Source organism: Quercus suber, unplaced genomic scaffold (genome assembly GCF_002906115.3).
Source record: "Quercus suber isolate HL8 unplaced genomic scaffold, Cork oak 2.0 scaffold_727, whole genome shotgun sequence".
In the NCBI taxonomy this organism is placed as follows: Eukaryota; Viridiplantae; Streptophyta; class Magnoliopsida; order Fagales; family Fagaceae; genus Quercus; species Quercus suber.
Window position 1 is genome coordinate 121,492 of NW_027070167.1, and position 16,714 is coordinate 138,205.

At 32.6% G+C, this 16,714-nt stretch overlaps 1 protein-coding gene across 2 annotated transcripts; it reads left to right on the top strand.

Annotated features, from left to right (window-relative positions):
- The first annotated feature begins 184 nt into the window (after positions 1-184).
- Positions 185-7,349, top strand: LOC112009832 (uncharacterized). 2 transcript variants are annotated; one of them, XM_024042174.2, is made up of 12 exons: positions 187-504; positions 807-847; positions 968-1,068; positions 1,188-1,268; positions 2,179-2,261; positions 3,661-3,712; positions 4,329-4,418; positions 4,697-4,765; positions 4,893-4,994; positions 5,889-5,957; positions 6,595-6,651; positions 7,071-7,349. In XM_024042174.2, the coding sequence occupies exons 1-12, from the start codon at positions 434-436 to the stop codon at positions 7,164-7,166; spliced, it is 912 nt and encodes a 303-aa protein (XP_023897942.2). In that variant the 5' UTR covers positions 187-433; the 3' UTR covers positions 7,167-7,349. The 2 variants fall into 2 exon arrangements, with proteins under 2 accessions (XP_065622705.1, XP_023897942.2); XM_065766633.1 differs by lacking the exon at positions 6,595-6,651 and having other exon boundaries at positions 185-504.
- The last annotated feature ends 9,365 nt before the right edge of the window (positions 7,350-16,714 follow it).

Here is a 16,714-nt window from a genome sequence, read left to right on the forward strand (position 1 = left end):
TTCTATAGAGTTGGCCCATTGTGCTATTTTTGGGCCTTGGTGTTATGATTTTTTAGACCTTAACAGAGAGAAATTAAAATCTTTTATATCTTCTCACTTTTTCATCCTTGCACAATTTTCTATTATTTCACTTTTTCACCCCTCCAAATGGAACTATAAATTCAGGAGAAGAGAGATTACGAAATAGTGTTATTTGAGCAACCAAAACAAAGTGGGCTTGAAGATAAATCACTAATTGTGGTATAGGCCTAACTTAGCCCGAAGCAGAGACCCATTCACAGAGGCTCATTATGTTCTTTTTTTCCCTTAAACCCTTGAGATTTGACTAGTGAGAACCAAGCCAAAACCTCTCTCACTCTCTGTTATCAATCTTCATGATCGGCAAAAAATCACAATAGGGTTTTGAAATTTGAAGGATTTTTTCTGAGCAGAAATGGCTTTGAGAAGATTGCAAACTCTGCGTTCACTGTATCGGACTGCTGGGATTCGAGAATCTTCATATCTGTAAGTACAAAGTTCACTTCTTTATGCTCCATTTGGATACTGAGAAAATGAAGGAAAATGCAAATCAAAGAAAGAATATATTTTTTGGGTACCCATTTGACCCTTTGGCTAAATTGTGCTTAGTTTTATATATCTCATAACTTCACTATAGAAAATTTGATTGAAGTTTTGTTTTTCTTTTCATTTCCTACATTTTCTTAGCATCCAAACAAATGGGTCGGTGTTTTTCTTGAAATTTTGAATTGGGTTTTTGTTGGGGGTGGAAATAGTGTATTGAAGATGGGTATTGTTTGTATGTTCAGGCTTGGCAGCTCAAGAAGCTATTCTACTGCTATTTCAAATGGTAATTGGCTTTCATTGACACATTTACTTTCAAGTTTCTTAAATTATGTTCTACGTTTAGTGGGTTTCCAAAGCAAGTGTTTGTATTTCAATAAATTTATGTAGTCTTCTATGTGGTCAGTTCCTGAACTAAATCAGCGGAGTGTTTCTTCTTGCTTATACAAGGCCCACAATGCTTTCCCATTGACTCCTGGAAGTACAATGACACTTCGCTCTACAATGGTAACTTTTTAAATCTCTTTTTTGAACTTATTTATGGGCTGGTGCATCTATGTTTCAAAGACTAAGACATGAAAGATGGTAATCTCTTTGTATTATCAACTCTCTTTTTATTTTTGTAGGCTGCTGAGTTATTGATATTCTCAAATGATACAAGGTCATTATCAACACAAGTAAAAGCCCCTCCGCAAGCACGACAGATGGTGTGTTTTCCTTACTTCTTAAACAATCATGCTAGTATATTTATTCTGCATCATTATGTTGGAAAACGGTGACTGGTCCTCTTTTTAATGAAATAATATGTAAGTATTATAAATTTATACACAAGAAAGGACTTGCAAGAATCGGGAGAGGACAAGACCTCAAAAATACAAGAACAAGAGTGTGCAAAATAATAATTTCAATGTTTCCCTTTTTATGTTAAGAGTTGGAAGATGGGAACCCTCAAGTCACTCTTTAACCATGTTTCTTCTAAATGTACTGAAAAAAAATATCAAGATCAAAGGTTTGGATTGAGACATTCAATTATTCTAAGAGGTCCATGGGCTTAGGTGTAGGGTTCTATTTATAAATCAGGAGTAACTAATTTATTTTCTTTTGTTGCTTATGTCAAATTTTATATGAGAGTTCTTCGTGATCATACATATGTTTTAATTTTGGTTTGTGAGTTTCTCTCACTGGTAGGCTTTAGCATACTAGAAAACTGAAATTGATAAAACCTTTCATAGTTCCCTATGTTTATGACGAACTGATCAAAAAATTGAAACAACAGAATTATATTTAGCATTCTCTCTTTAGCAGGCACAACCTTACTTTTTTCTTAAATTGGAAATGCCAGATGCAGGTACTGCTTTGTCTTAAAGATTCATTAGTGTATTTTGGCATAATTTTTCTCATGTTTTTTGAGTCTACAAATGCAAAGATGCGAATTTATTTGAATTTCTTTCTTATTTTTACTTTGGAGTGCTAACTTGTGTGTTAGCTAAGAGTTTTATTTATCAATATATTAATCCTAATTGATTCCACTAATGAACTTACTGTAACTGTTTTCATTCTGCTAATATGCAGTGCAACCAATAATATGATTCCATGCTTATGATTCTATGAATGCAGGGAGCTCTTAAAGTCTCCATGACAAGCCCTGGATTCATCTATGAACCATATGCACCTCGTGAACAAATACCATTTTGGCGGAGGTTAGATTTATACAAGTTTGTGACACTAAATTTGAAATGTTTGCAGTAATACAATCTGATCTGTTGAGCTAACTATAACTTGATAAAAATTCTGGACGGTTCCAGTAAGGTAATATTATTCGTTATTTTTTTTTTTTTTTATAAGAATAATTTTTTTTAAAAGAAGACTACTCCCTGCAGAGGGGGCAGGAATTAGCCAAAGAAGACAAAAAAAAAATGCATCACACTATGTACAAAAGGACAAAGACTCTAAGGTAGACAGTGTTATAACATTTGAACTTTTACATTACTCACAAAGTTCATTATAAAATAATTATTTAAGGTAGACAGTTTTAATTTAAAGATGAAATTAGTTAAATTGTCTTATGTAAAGGTGAGGGCTTGGTGAGAGCACTATCGGTTTAATATCATTAGAAAAGGAGAATATGATCTTTACTTTGGCGTTGGAAACCTGAAGGCCCTAGCATGAAGAAGGATTGAGAGTGCTGTAGAATACATACTGAAATTGCAGATTGCTGTGATGGTGAACACAGCCAAAATTTTGTTGTAGAATACAACCTTTAAGAAAACAACCCAATCTTGAAACTGAAATCATGATTAGTAGAATCCGGTATAGTTTTTTTTTTTTTTTTTTTTTTTTAAATTAAAAAAAAAAAATTTAGGTAAAAAAATTTTGTATTAAAAAGAAAAAATGGAATGATTAGAACATGTGACTTTTCTTTAAAAAAAAAAAAATTATACTTAAAAATAAAATAAAAAGTATCTACGGATCAGATAAAGGTTACTATATAACAAAAAGAAAAATTTCATTCAAGTTGAATGAGTGAAAAATGATAGAGCTCTAGAGGAAGACCTAAAATAACTTGGTTAGAAGTAATGATGAAGGATATAATAAGAGTTAAGCGGGGTGGTGAAGAGAAGCATATTCTTAGATAGGAAATACTGGTAGGAAAAAGATGCATATAGGATATGGCTGAATTAGTTTAAAAGGATCCATGAAGCTCACCCCTACTTAGTTGTGATTAAGGCTTAGGTCTGTTAGTTTAATGATATTATTCAGGATACCTAATCTAGGGAATAGGGCTAGTTTATTGTCACCTAATATTGTCATACAGATGACTGTCAACAAGTGTCCAGCACTTTAATTGAAAATGTAGGTTTGCCATTTTCTCGGGGAACTTTTCCCATTTGATGTTGTGTCATGCATGTGCTTCGATCTGTATGGTATTTCCTTAATTTTCAATTTCTTAGTACCCGTTATTTGTTACTGCATTCATCATTCTCTAGTTGCACACCCGAGCTGCATTATGTTTCTAATGACTTACACTTATAGTTATTTTGCTGTTAGCATATAGCATTTATTTTCGTTCTGCTCAATCATTTTGTTTTCATGTATCAGATGGTTCACAAGAAGTGGGTGGAAAAGAACAAAAGATGATATTATTCTAGAGGTGACATTCTTGCACGCTGCTTATTATCCTTTTTTCAGTACTTATCTTGCTTTTATGGTTTTAATTGAACCCAGACCAAATCCTCTCTTCTGGTGCCATGCATGGTCCACTATGCTACAATCATTTTGTCCCATGTACTGTTTACAAAATTTTTGTTGAAGATTAATGAAAGAGGAAATCATTTTAGAGGTGCTACTCTTGCATGCCCACTTATAACTAGTTCTATCTACTTGTGTTTCTCATATTCATTCAGCTTATTGTTTAGATCTATTGGGGCTACTTTTTTCCATTCTAGCAGGCTCTAGTTGGTATGCATTCAAACATCACATATGGGCTGTGACCTTTTTTAAGTGCTCACTCTCTCTCTCTCTCTCTCCCTGGTCTATTTACAATAATTGAACACCTGACCCGAGCCTCCTTTTTTATTCCATGCCAGCTCCATCATGTTGTGGTGCTATTTATACCATATGTTGCTTACAAATTTCATTGGTTTGTTTTGGATTTGTATTTATGATGGCATTATGGGATTATGAATCAATAATAAATTTAGACCATAGATTGTGCAAGGCCTTGGCTTTATAAAGGCCAATTACGAATTGCATTTTCTTATTTGCAGCTCAAAAGTGCCTATGCCATTAATAAATTAAGGAAATCTGGATATTCAAAGCAGAAGTTTTACAATGAGGCTGTAGAGTTGTACAAGGAGGTATGTTTTTGAGTTATGACAAGCAATTACATTTCTCCTCATTTTTTTTTCTCTCCAAGAAAACTCACAATCTCTGATATTTTGAAACTAGGAATTTTTAGTATAGGAAATAAGGAAAGGACTGGAAAGAAAAACAATGCAAAAAAGAAAGTTTCATTGGTTGCAAATCAATGAAGTTAGAAGTAAATATTTAACACAAAAAATTCAAGCTCGGATATATCATTGGTTCCTTTGGATTCTTTCTGCCCAAGCTGAAACTTTTCCCTTTTCTTTTCCAGATAAACACACTAATGGCAAACGGTGATAAATCATTATTAAGGAAAGCAGTCACGGAGAAAATGTACTCTGTATGCTCCTTTTCCTTTGACCATTGTCTGCTTCAGTCATGCTTCTCTCAGCCTTTAGAACTTTATCAATTTTTACAAGAATTACATTTTATTCCTGAGATATTTTTTCCGGTTTTCTTCATGACAGGCACTCAAAAATGAAATTAAACAAAGAGAATCAATGTGGAGTAAGGTCTACTGGGAAATGATCACGCCAATTGTAAAGATGCGAACTTTGCGAGCTCGTCTGGCAAGTACTAAAATTTCTTTGTTTTACTAACACTCTAACAGTGTAGTTTAATATGAATTGAAAATGGATATCTAAGATCTAACATCAGGATGGCTGGACAAAAACAGCCATCAACTGCCTTTTCCATATATATTTTCATTCAGTAGGCAGTGATGCATGGGGTGGGACAGATGCTGGTGTCTTGGGAGTTGCAAGGCACCGATTACATCATTTTGGTTGAAGTTCAATCAAATTTGAACTTATACCCTCCAATTTGTCTACAACTATTTTATGGAATATTCTGCAACCTGAATTAGTAAACCGATATGATCCTAATCAGTAGATGCTGATCTTAAATAAAAGCATTGGTTGAATAGTTACTAGATATAGAAGATTTTCAATTTTTGCTCTTATTTATTTTTTAGGAATGTTAGTGTATACAATAGAAAACAATTTTTATTTTTTTCTGGATGACAGATCCCCAATGTGAGAACTTTGGAAAGCAGAGTTGCAATGTTATGCTTGTCCATTTCTTTCTTCTTCTCCTTCATTTTTTGTTTTTGTTTTTTTTGATAATTCAATTGTTGGCGGAGGGGAAGATTTGAACTCTATTTCTCCATTGAAAACACCAGTGTCAGTTGAGCTATAAGACTCCTGACTACTTGTCCATTTCTAAATTGGCATGAGTATGGTTTTCCTTCCCTGCTTTTACTTGGGATGGTTTACCTAGAATAGAATGGAAATATGTGGCCAAATGATCTGGAAAGGGTGTCTTCAAATTCAACACTACAAATTTTTTTTTTTCTATTTTACCTGTAAAAATAAAAAGTTCCCTTTTTTTCTTTATAAATTATATTGAACTTATATCCCACGCACCTGCCTTTTTTTTATTTTTTATTTTAAATTTGATTACAGATTGGAGTTGATCGAAATGACCTCAACAAAGTTTTCATTCAACTTACACTCGAGTTTCTATCTAAGCAGGTGAACTTTATGTAATCAAATATCCTCCTCTTCTTATTGTGGTTGTACCAATTCTGTTGTTTGTTGGAGTTTATATTTGTAATCAATGTGCACAACTTCGGTGCCTAACCCAGATCAGAAACATCTCAGTTCTGGAAAACTTCAAGCATGTTCAACCTTGCATGGTGTTTGTGACAGTTTTGTGCAAGTCTGCAACCATTTTTGGTTAGCAAAAGTGGTTTCGCCTGTGGATATTGGGTGACTGGATAAGTGTAAAATATGATGCTCTACTAGAGGATTTGGTATTTGCTACATTTAATTAGCTCCTATTCCATAGAATTGATGTTATTATCATAATGTATCTTATAAAATAATATCCATATAAGATACTTATAAAGAACAAACATAAATCTACAAAAGACAGAAGTTAGACATATCATAAACATATAAAATCATCCATGATTCATCTGAGTTTATTTATCCTTGTTTATTCTAGATCTGTGGTTTGGTTTTCAGCATCCATAAATCTTTTGCTTTGATTAATGAAATATAGTAATATATTGAGAATATTAGCCAAAAAAAAATGAAAAAAGAAAAGTAATATATTGAGAAAACAGAAAACTACAAAAATTTTACAGATATATTTGTGTTATGACAGAAATTTGAAGCTTATGATTCAAACGGTGATGTTGTCGCAGGAGATAAATCTAAAGAGGTAATGTTAACAGATTTTATTTTTATCAGTGATGCTGTTAAATTTTAGGTAACAGCCCTTTATTTAGCTATTTGTTGTTGTTTGAAGAGTAGATAAGCATTAAAATACAGCTGGGCTGTGACACCCTATGCCTTGCATAGATTAATTTGAACAAAGATGATAATAGGAACTACAATTTCTAAACCTCAGTACAAGTGTGCTTAATACAAAGCATTAACAGCTGGGATGCAAAGGTAATTGTACGGGGTGAAGTCATCCCTCATGGTTGGTTTGACCCCACTACATGCATAATTGATAATACAGTGTGTGATTATTTTCTCAAATTGAATGCATTTCTTCAGTTTTCAATGTAAGTTTCCTGAAATTTCTAGCATGTTAGTATCTTGTCTGAATAATGTCTGATGCTTATTATTATTCAGGTCCTAGTCCGTGACATCTGGGTATTCGAGAAATCTCTCTTTCACCCTGGTGCTTACTGGCGTCTCTGTGGGAGGATTTCAACAAAATCTTCTTGATTGAGGACTGATATCTACTGTGCCGTTGATGATGATGATTAACTGCTGTTACCCAATTTTGTCACCTGAATTGGTTGTAAATTTAACAGATTTATTAAACACAATTTCTCGTTTGATGAATTAAATTTGTGAGATTTCACTTTGCAAGGAATAAAATTAAATGCAGCCCGTGATTTCCATGCATGTCTATCCTTAAGGACAGTCCATGATTATTTTCATAGCTGTGCAGTTCTTAGTAATGCGCATGTCTTTTTGTGTCTCAGAAAATGTGTAGACAATCCTTGAGTAGATTATATGTTGAGATTAATGAGTAATTAAGGAATGGTTCTATAATCAGAAACGGATCTGCCTGAGTCAAGAATTGCAGCTTACTATTCAGCTCCAAGTTTTACCTGAGATTAACTTTGGATGATCATGTTGCATTGAGGCATCGAGTTCCTTAAGCAACAAACCAGAGTGGGGACTGGTTATATCTGTTCTTTGAACATAATGCTTTGTCATATATTACTTCATATTTTCTCCCATAACGCCATGCCTCTATTGATCTAGGGGCTTCTTGAGTGACCTAAATGTGCCATGTGGGGAGTTTTAAGCCTCTGAATTTTATAAACCACTATGCATTGAGCAACATATAATATCCTTGTGTCTCAAAAAAAAGTTTCTAACTTGAACTTTCTCCAACCAAATTAAATTCTGTTGCCAAATGATAAAATATCATACAGGGGAGAATTCCATCTTTTTATTTTATTTTTTAGAAATAGTTTTAACTTATGACATCTACTCTTGACGTTTGCTCTTTATCATCAAATCAAGGCATTGATTGGTTTTTTGGTATAAGCGGGAATCAATCTTAGATTTCTTATTTGATGACAAGAAATTTTACCAATTGAGCTAATTAAAACCCATAAGAATTTCATCTTTAAAAGTAATGATTTTTGATATTCTTAAAAGTTTCTTTTACTCATAGCAGAAAATCAAAGAGCCTTTGAGTTAAGTTATTCTCTTTAAGCAAAGAAAGCAATCTCCCCCAACTCCCCAAGTTTAGTATATACTGGGGTACGCAATTAGTAAACCAAAAGTTTTGAATAAGATTGGTTACCTGGTCAATTGAAACGCTAAGGGCACTTAAGGAAATATATTTAGACTAAGAGCTTATTGAAAGTTAATGGGATGGGTTAGGTTGATTTTGAAGCTGATGGGATCATTGCCTAGTGTGTCAACCAGCATGTATACAGAGAAAACCCAATAAAGCTGCAGTAATGTTGACTCTGAATGTATAAAATTATAGGGCAAGTTGACTGTGAAGGGTAAGGAAATCACTTGAAATTTATGGGCAGAATGGAATCAATGGATAAAGATATTAAAGATTCCTCTGCATGTATCTCTCAGGCTATTACAGATGAGTACATTAATATGAGCTCACCAGACAAAACAATTAAATTAAACTAGTCATGGTCTCGTGCGATGCGCGGATAATGCTTTAAGCTGCTATATGAAAAACTTATATAGAATATCTAAAATATTTTAAAGTAATAACATGAAGTAATGTTGGGATAACATGAAGAGATTTTTGTTAAATTAATGATATAATACAAAATTAAGGGGATAGAGAATTTAAACCATAGAGAAAAAGTTGCACAAATTAGAAATTAGTTATTATGTGGTGTAATATCTTCTTAAAAAAAATATGACGTAATAAGTTGATTGTTTGTCTAATCATTTATTTTTTTGCTGAAATTTTTAATCATAATCTTTGTTTCTACATTGGCTTGGAGTTAGCATAAAAAAATTGTAATTTCATGAAATAGTGGTCAATTAAACACTTAGTGAAAATAGTGATATCTTATTAATAGAATTTTATTATAATCCAAAATATGTAAAGAAGTTGAGGTGTAAAGTTAAATAAAAAATTACTCTTACAAAGCACCACATGACATAATAGCATGATCTCTCACGTGAGAAAATACACCTTGTAATGGGCGTATGTTTCTCTTCTCTCACAGTTGGTGGGACCCACAACTTGTGAGAGAGGGGAAGCATACGCCCATAGTAGGGTATACTTCCTCCTCTTATGTAATGTTTTTTCTTTCTTGTAAAACTTTTTTTAAAGAAAAATCATATAAAATTCTTATATATATATATATATAATTAGTGTATACTTATAGATAATTAATGTATATTCACTTCATTGACACATTCAATGAACTAAAAGTTTTACAAAAATGTAAACTTTGATGAGATGGAAGCTTAAATGAGAGAGGGTTTAACGAATGTGCCATTTGACAGAACCTCATGCTCCCCCCCATGAGGTCTCTGCTTATATATATATATATATATTAGTGGGTCCCACAAGCTTGTGAGAGGGAAGAAGCATACTTCCTCCTCTTACATGATGTTTTTTCTTTCTTATATAATTTTTTTTTAAAGAAAAACCATATAAAATATATATATATATATATATAATTAGTGCATACCTATAGATAATTAATGTGTATTCACTTCATTGACACATACAATGAACTAAAAGTGTTACAAAAATGTAAACTTTGATGAGATGGAAGCTTAAATGAGAGAGGTTCAACGAATGTGCCATTTGGTAGAACCTCATACTCCCCCACATGATGTCTCTGCTTATATATATATATATATAAGTGGGTCCCACAAGCTTGTGAGAGGGAGGAAACATACTTCCTCCTCTTACATGTTGTTTTTTCTTTCTTATATAATTTTTTTAAAAAGAAAAACCATATAAAATTCTTTTATATATATATATATATATAAAATTAGTGCATACCTATAGATAATTAATGTGTATTCACTTCATTGACACATTCAATGAACTAAAAGTTTTACATAAATGTAAACTTTAATGAGATGAAAGCTTAAATGAGAAAGACTCAACGAATGTGCCACTTAGTAGAATCTCAAGCTTTCCTATGCTGGTGGGTTCCACCAGCTTGTGAGAGGGAGGAAGCATACACCCATAATAGGGTATACTTCCTCCTCTTATGTGATGTTTTTTCTTTTTTATATAATTTTTTTTTTTAAGAAAAGCCATATAAAATTCTTATATATATATATATATATATATAATTAGTGCATACTTATAGATAATTAATGTGTATTCACTTCATTGATACATTTAATGAACTCAAAATTTTACATAAATGTAAACTTTGATGAGACGGAAACTTAAATGAGAGAGGCTCAACGAATGTGCCATTTGACAGAACCTCATACTCTCCCACATAAGGTCTCTGCTTTTTCTAGTGGGTCCCACCAACTGTGAGAGGAGAGAAACAAACGCCCATAACTGGGTATACTTCATCCTCTTATATGATGTTTTTTCTTTCTTATATAATTTTTATTTATTTAAAAACCATATAAAATTCTTATATATATATATGTATATATATGTGTGTGTGTGTGTGTTATAATTAGTGTATATTTATAGATAATTAATGTGTATTCACTTCATTGACATATTCAATGAACTAAAAGTTTTACATAAACGTAAATTTTGATGAGTTGAAAGCTTAGAGGCTTAACAAACGTGCCACTTGGTAGAACGTCATGCTTTCCCATATGAGGTCTCTGCTTATATATATATATATATATATTAGTGAGTCCCACCAGCTTGTAAGAGGGATGAATCATACTTCCTCCTCTTACGTGATTTTTTTTTCTTTCTTATATAATTTTTTAAAAAGAAAAACCATATAAAATTCTTATATATATATATATATATATAATTAGTGCATACCTATAGATAATTTATGTTTATTCACTTCATTGACACATTCAATGAACTAAAAGTTTTACATAAATGTAAACTTTGATGAGATAGAAGCTTAAATGAGAGAGGCTCAACGAATAGGCCACTTGGTAGAACCTCATGTTTTCCCATGTTGGTGGGTTCCACTAGCTTGTGAGAGGGAGGAAGCATACACCCATAACAAGGTATACTTCCTCCTCTTACATGATGTTTTTTCTTATATAATTTTTTTAAAGAAAAACCATATAAAATTCTTATATATATATATATATAATATTAGTGCATACTTATAGATAATTAATGTGTATTCACTTCATTGACACATTCAATGAATTAAAAGTTTTACATAAATGTAAACTTTGATGAGATGGAAACTTAAATGAGAGAGGCTCAACTAATGTGCCACTTGGCTGGATCTCATGCTCTCCTACACGAGGTCTCTGTTTATATATATATATATATATATATAGGTATGTATGTATGTATATTGATTACCATCTACCACCATTCCACCCACACAGCTTTAAGTAATTGCTTTTTGCTAGAAATTGATGGCATAACTGCTATGATAACAAAAATTTACTAGGATAAAAACATTTGGTTTTTTTTTATAGGTAGATAAGGGGGGGAAGGTGAGGTTCGAATCACAAAATAGGGCATTACAGAAAAGGCCATTATCACTAAACCTGCATATTGGCAATAAAAGATTGATATGGTAGAATTAGTATAAAAAAAAGAATAGAAATAAATTATGATCCAAAATTATGAACATTAGGTACAATTAGATTTTCTTCTATATATATATATAAAAAAAGGTGCAATTAGACTAATCCTTCTAATATATATTTTAAGATGGATATAACCCGTGAACGTGAAGGAAAAATATCATTCATAGGCTTACATGACTTTTTGGGTATAGGTTTGATCTCTAATGCCAAGAGCAAGACTGATGTCCTACACTACATTGGTCACCACAAATTTATTGATATAATAAACCTAAAGCCTATCCAATCCCACCCAATCCCTTACCACTTGAGCCAAGAGCCCAATGATCCAATCTTGCCACACATTGAACACCATAAACTTGTAGGGAAGTATGCCATTTGTCCAAGCAATGCCTTCTTGTATTCCTTTGAAGTTATGAAGTGCAGAGGCTAAATATGGTAAAGGTATTTTATTTCTTTAAAGAAAAGAAAAGAAGCTCTCTTAAACAATCTCCTTACTAGTTACTTCCAAGTATCCCCAATTCAATTCAACTTCAGTTGCACACAACACACCGTTTTCATCAAAACTACCTCTCTTCGAATACCATTTTTGATAGATGGATAAAAGAGAGAGCCAACTCCAATCTATGAGCATTTGCCATAGGCTCTTCCTCTTCATCGTGAAGAGCCTAGCATCACATGCTCACAAGACTGTGTATTTAGGCTCTACTTCAAATCAAGGTTCAACCCAAGTGCCTATAATAACCAGTGATGCAGACAATGGAGCTGGCTCCAATAGTGACCACCCAATGGCTCAAGAAACACCATGTGAGGCTGCTATTCCAGGAGCCAAGGTTGAGCTAGATGAAGGCAATGGTTCAAAAAATTTAGACCCTTTTGGCCCCCATGACAAGGAGCTCCCACCAGTTCAAGGCAATGTTGATGACATTATTTCTTCTTCACATGAAGTCCAAGATAACAAAGATTCTTACATGAATTCTGGCAAAAGAACAGAAGAGGAAGCACCATTATCCACAGCTGCACCTGGACCAAAACCTCTAAAGAAAATGGTCAGCATAAAAGATGAAGTGGAGGAGATAAAAACGCCTAAGAAGAAAAAGAAATTAAACAAAACTATAAGCAAGTCTACTTCTTTTGAGAGTGAAGAAGATGGTCCAAAACCTTTGAAATCGATTTTGAAGGTGGGGTCTAAAAATGAAAAATCAGTTGAATCATAGTAAAAATGGATGAGTCTACTGCTCTTCATGCATGTTATTAGAAAATGCAGAGGGCTGACATGACTGTAAACTAAATGTATTTGATTGTACATATATCTTTATTTAACGAGTACTTGTAATGACAAATATCATTGAGAAGGATTTGGATTTTAGCATTTAGTTTAATTTACTTAAATCAAGAATAAAATTACGAACTTTTTCTATTGATGTATTTAAACTTTATAATTATATGGATTATTATTATAATTATTATATGAAAATGGATTAGAATTGATTAAGGAAAGCAATTAGTTCACATTATGTCTATAACAGGTTCTTTAAGATCTCATTCTTTCTCTCATGTTAGGCAGTAGGGCAATTCTGTGGCCCATGTTTTAGCTAGGAGATTAAGAAGTTCTTTTTTTTTATTGATCTGGAAGGAGGATGTTTTGCCAAACATTTCTGTTTTTGTTTCTTCTAATTTTCTAGTAACTTAATTAAAAGAAAGAGTAATATTTCTCAACAAATATATATATATATATATATAGCATAAGCAATTTTTGCATGTCACATTACACTAAGGTCCAAATTTTAGGTTTTAAAACGAGGTCCAAGAATGAAGAAGGGAGGGAATTACTGAATGAATACGAGCTGTGGCTAATACTTAAAGAATTTCTACGATATCCTGAAACCACCACCAGCCACTTAAGTCATGGAAGGAGGAAAATGTGCTAAATACTTTTACACATAATCAAGATTTTGTGTAAAAGTAATCATGATTTTTCTTCTCAAAAACAAAAATCATGATTTTTTTTGCGTTCAGTAAAAAAAAAAAAAAAAATCCCTTCGACAATTAAAAGGTGGAAAAATTAAATAATATCATTATGTACTACATGTGGAGCTCATGGCCTAATCCATTGCAACTCTTACAGTATGAAATAGCTAAACGAATTCATGCTGTAAAAAGGGAATTGCTTTGCTTATGTAAATATATTATATATATTTTTAACACCTTTGATGCATGTTTCAATTATTTTCTATCATCCAAATGAAAAGCTCTTATGTGAATACCCATAGCTTTGCATATAACTTGGGCGTAGATTGGAAATTTGTTTTTTCTTCAAGCAATTTATTGATCCAAATATTTTGAATTAATTTCTATTGTTGTGTGCTTTATGAAATTCAAGATGTGAATTTTATTGTAATTATTGTTGATTTTCGAGAATTCACAAAATAAATTGTTTGTTTGTCAAAATTCTTGAGAATTGCAATCTCATAATTAAGCATCTCAATTCCCGAGGATATTTCTAATTCCCTACTTTTATATATAATCCCCTTCTTTTAGGTAGGAATTAGGAAATGTCAATTCTTATGTATCTTGCTTTCATGAGAATCACTTGTACTGCGATGGTTGGAAAAGTCATTTTAAAATGAAAGATTCGATATCTTAGAATCACTATTGCGATGGTTGAAAAAGTTCAATTATAGATGGTTGAAAAATGTCAATTATAAAACTAAATAAATTGGCATGGTGGGGGCACCTAATACCTTCCTCTCACGTGTTATCAAACTTCCAAACTCATATTTTGTCCAAAGGCAAAGACATTATTTATTTGATCCTTACATAGATTGGGCTATGTTGTGACTTCCCTTTCAAGTAGGTTTGATAATTCAAATCAATTATACACAAGTGATTAATCTCACCTTAGAATCTCAATTAATGACGACTCCATAAATTATGTATTTCTTCCATTTCAGTAATTTAATAGCTTCATATGCATGGGAGCATCTATAAAGTGATGTAGAACAAGTTGCAAAGGCCTTCATAGACTATCAAGGGCACCTGAAATCGCACAAGGCAAAAGGCACTAATAGAAATCATTTGAGTGATAGAGTCAAAATTGTGTGAAATTTGGTAAGCTGAATGGAAACGGTCTTTTGAACAATAGCCGTTGCTTTGCAATGAGATGCACCCTAATTTTGGTGAATTCCTTTTATTAAGCCCCGAAAACAGTGATTTTATTGTTTTTAGTAATTTTTGTTTTCTTAATAACATTTTACTTAAAAGTCATAATAAGGTCCTGCTTATTTTGGGACAACCCTTAACGTCAATAGTTTATAATTTTACATTTAACTCAATTTTACCATTTTTGGTAAAATTCGGTCTTTTGCCTCCTAATCTTGTAATTAATGCGAATTAGGGTTTCAAATGTTTCCTATCGCCTTAGGGTTTTACTTTATCATATTTATATATTTTGTAGCCTTCAAAGGTAGATTAGCTTATTATTAATAAAATTTAGACTTGTTCTATATATATATTTTTTTTCTCTTTGGTGGATTTCAGAAAATTATCACTTTATGGATTTGAGGTTTACTACCAGGAAAAAATAGTTTAGTTTATGTTTCATCCAAGAGAGCATCATGTGTGTTTTTTTTCAAGCTTCCGCGACATCGTAAAGGATGCACACAAGTGTCACCATCACAGTGGTTGATCTCTCTCCTCCAACTAGTGGTAATAATTGGGTATCAGCAACAACAAGTATCCCCATTTTTCTACCAAACTTTCTTGAGGCAACATTTCAACTTCTCACATTCAAGACTTGGAAGATCAAAAGTTACCTTACCTGAATGGCATCGACTACTAATCTTATAAAGGTTACTTACCTGCCCAGACTTAGTCTTCCATCCAATAAACTTAACGCATCTAATTTTTAGGTGATAAATTTTGAAATCTTTGATCCAACCCCATNGTGCAGAGGCTAAATATGGTAAAGGTATTTTATTTCTTTAAAGAAAAGAAAAGAAGCTCTCTTAAACAATCTCCTTACTAGTTACTTCCAAGTATCCCCAATTCAATTCAACTTCAGTTGCACACAACACACCGTTTTCATCAAAACTACCTCTCTTCGAATACCATTTTTGATAGATGGATAAAAGAGAGAGCCAACTCCAATCTATGAGCATTTGCCATAGGCTCTTCCTCTTCATCGTGAAGAGCCTAGCATCACATGCTCACAAGACTGTGTATTTAGGCTCTACTTCAAATCAAGGTTCAACCCAAGTGCCTATAATAACCAGTGATGCAGACAATGGAGCTGGCTCCAATAGTGACCACCCAATGGCTCAAGAAACACCATGTGAGGCTGCTATTCCAGGAGCCAAGGTTGAGCTAGATGAAGGCAATGGTTCAAAAAATTTAGACCCTTTTGGCCCCCATGACAAGGAGCTCCCACCAGTTCAAGGCAATGTTGATGACATTATTTCTTCTTCACATGAAGTCCAAGATAACAAAGATTCTTACATGAATTCTGGCAAAAGAACAGAAGAGGAAGCACCATTATCCACAGCTGCACCTGGACCAAAACCTCTAAAGAAAATGGTCAGCATAAAAGATGAAGTGGAGGAGATAAAAACGCCTAAGAAGAAAAAGAAATTAAACAAAACTATAAGCAAGTCTACTTCTTTTGAGAGTGAAGAAGATGGTCCAAAACCTTTGAAATCGATTTTGAAGGTGGGGTCTAAAAATGAAAAATCAGTTGAATCATAGTAAAAATGGATGAGTCTACTGCTCTTCATGCATGTTATTAGAAAATGCAGAGGGCTGACATGACTGTAAACTAAATGTATTTGATTGTACATATATCTTTATTTAACGAGTACTTGTAATGACAAATATCATTGAGAAGGATTTGGATTTTAGCATTTAGTTTAATTTACTTAAATCAAGAATAAAATTACGAACTTTTTCTATTGATGTATTTAAACTTTATAATTATATGGATTATTATTATAATTATTATATGAAAATGGATTAGAATTGATTAAGGAAAGCAATTAGTTCACATTATGTCT

Coding starts and splice junctions, on each gene's coding strand:
- LOC112009832 (XM_024042174.2), top strand. CDS start 434: ATGGCTTTGAGAAGATTGCAAACTCTGCGTTCACTGTATCGGACTGCT. Junction 1,069..1,187: donor TGACACTTCGCTCTACAATG/GTAACTTTTTAA, acceptor TTATTTTTGTAG/GCTGCTGAGTTATTGATATT. Junction 4,995..5,888: donor GAACTTTGCGAGCTCGTCTG/GCAAGTACTAAA, acceptor ATTTGATTACAG/ATTGGAGTTGATCGAAATGA.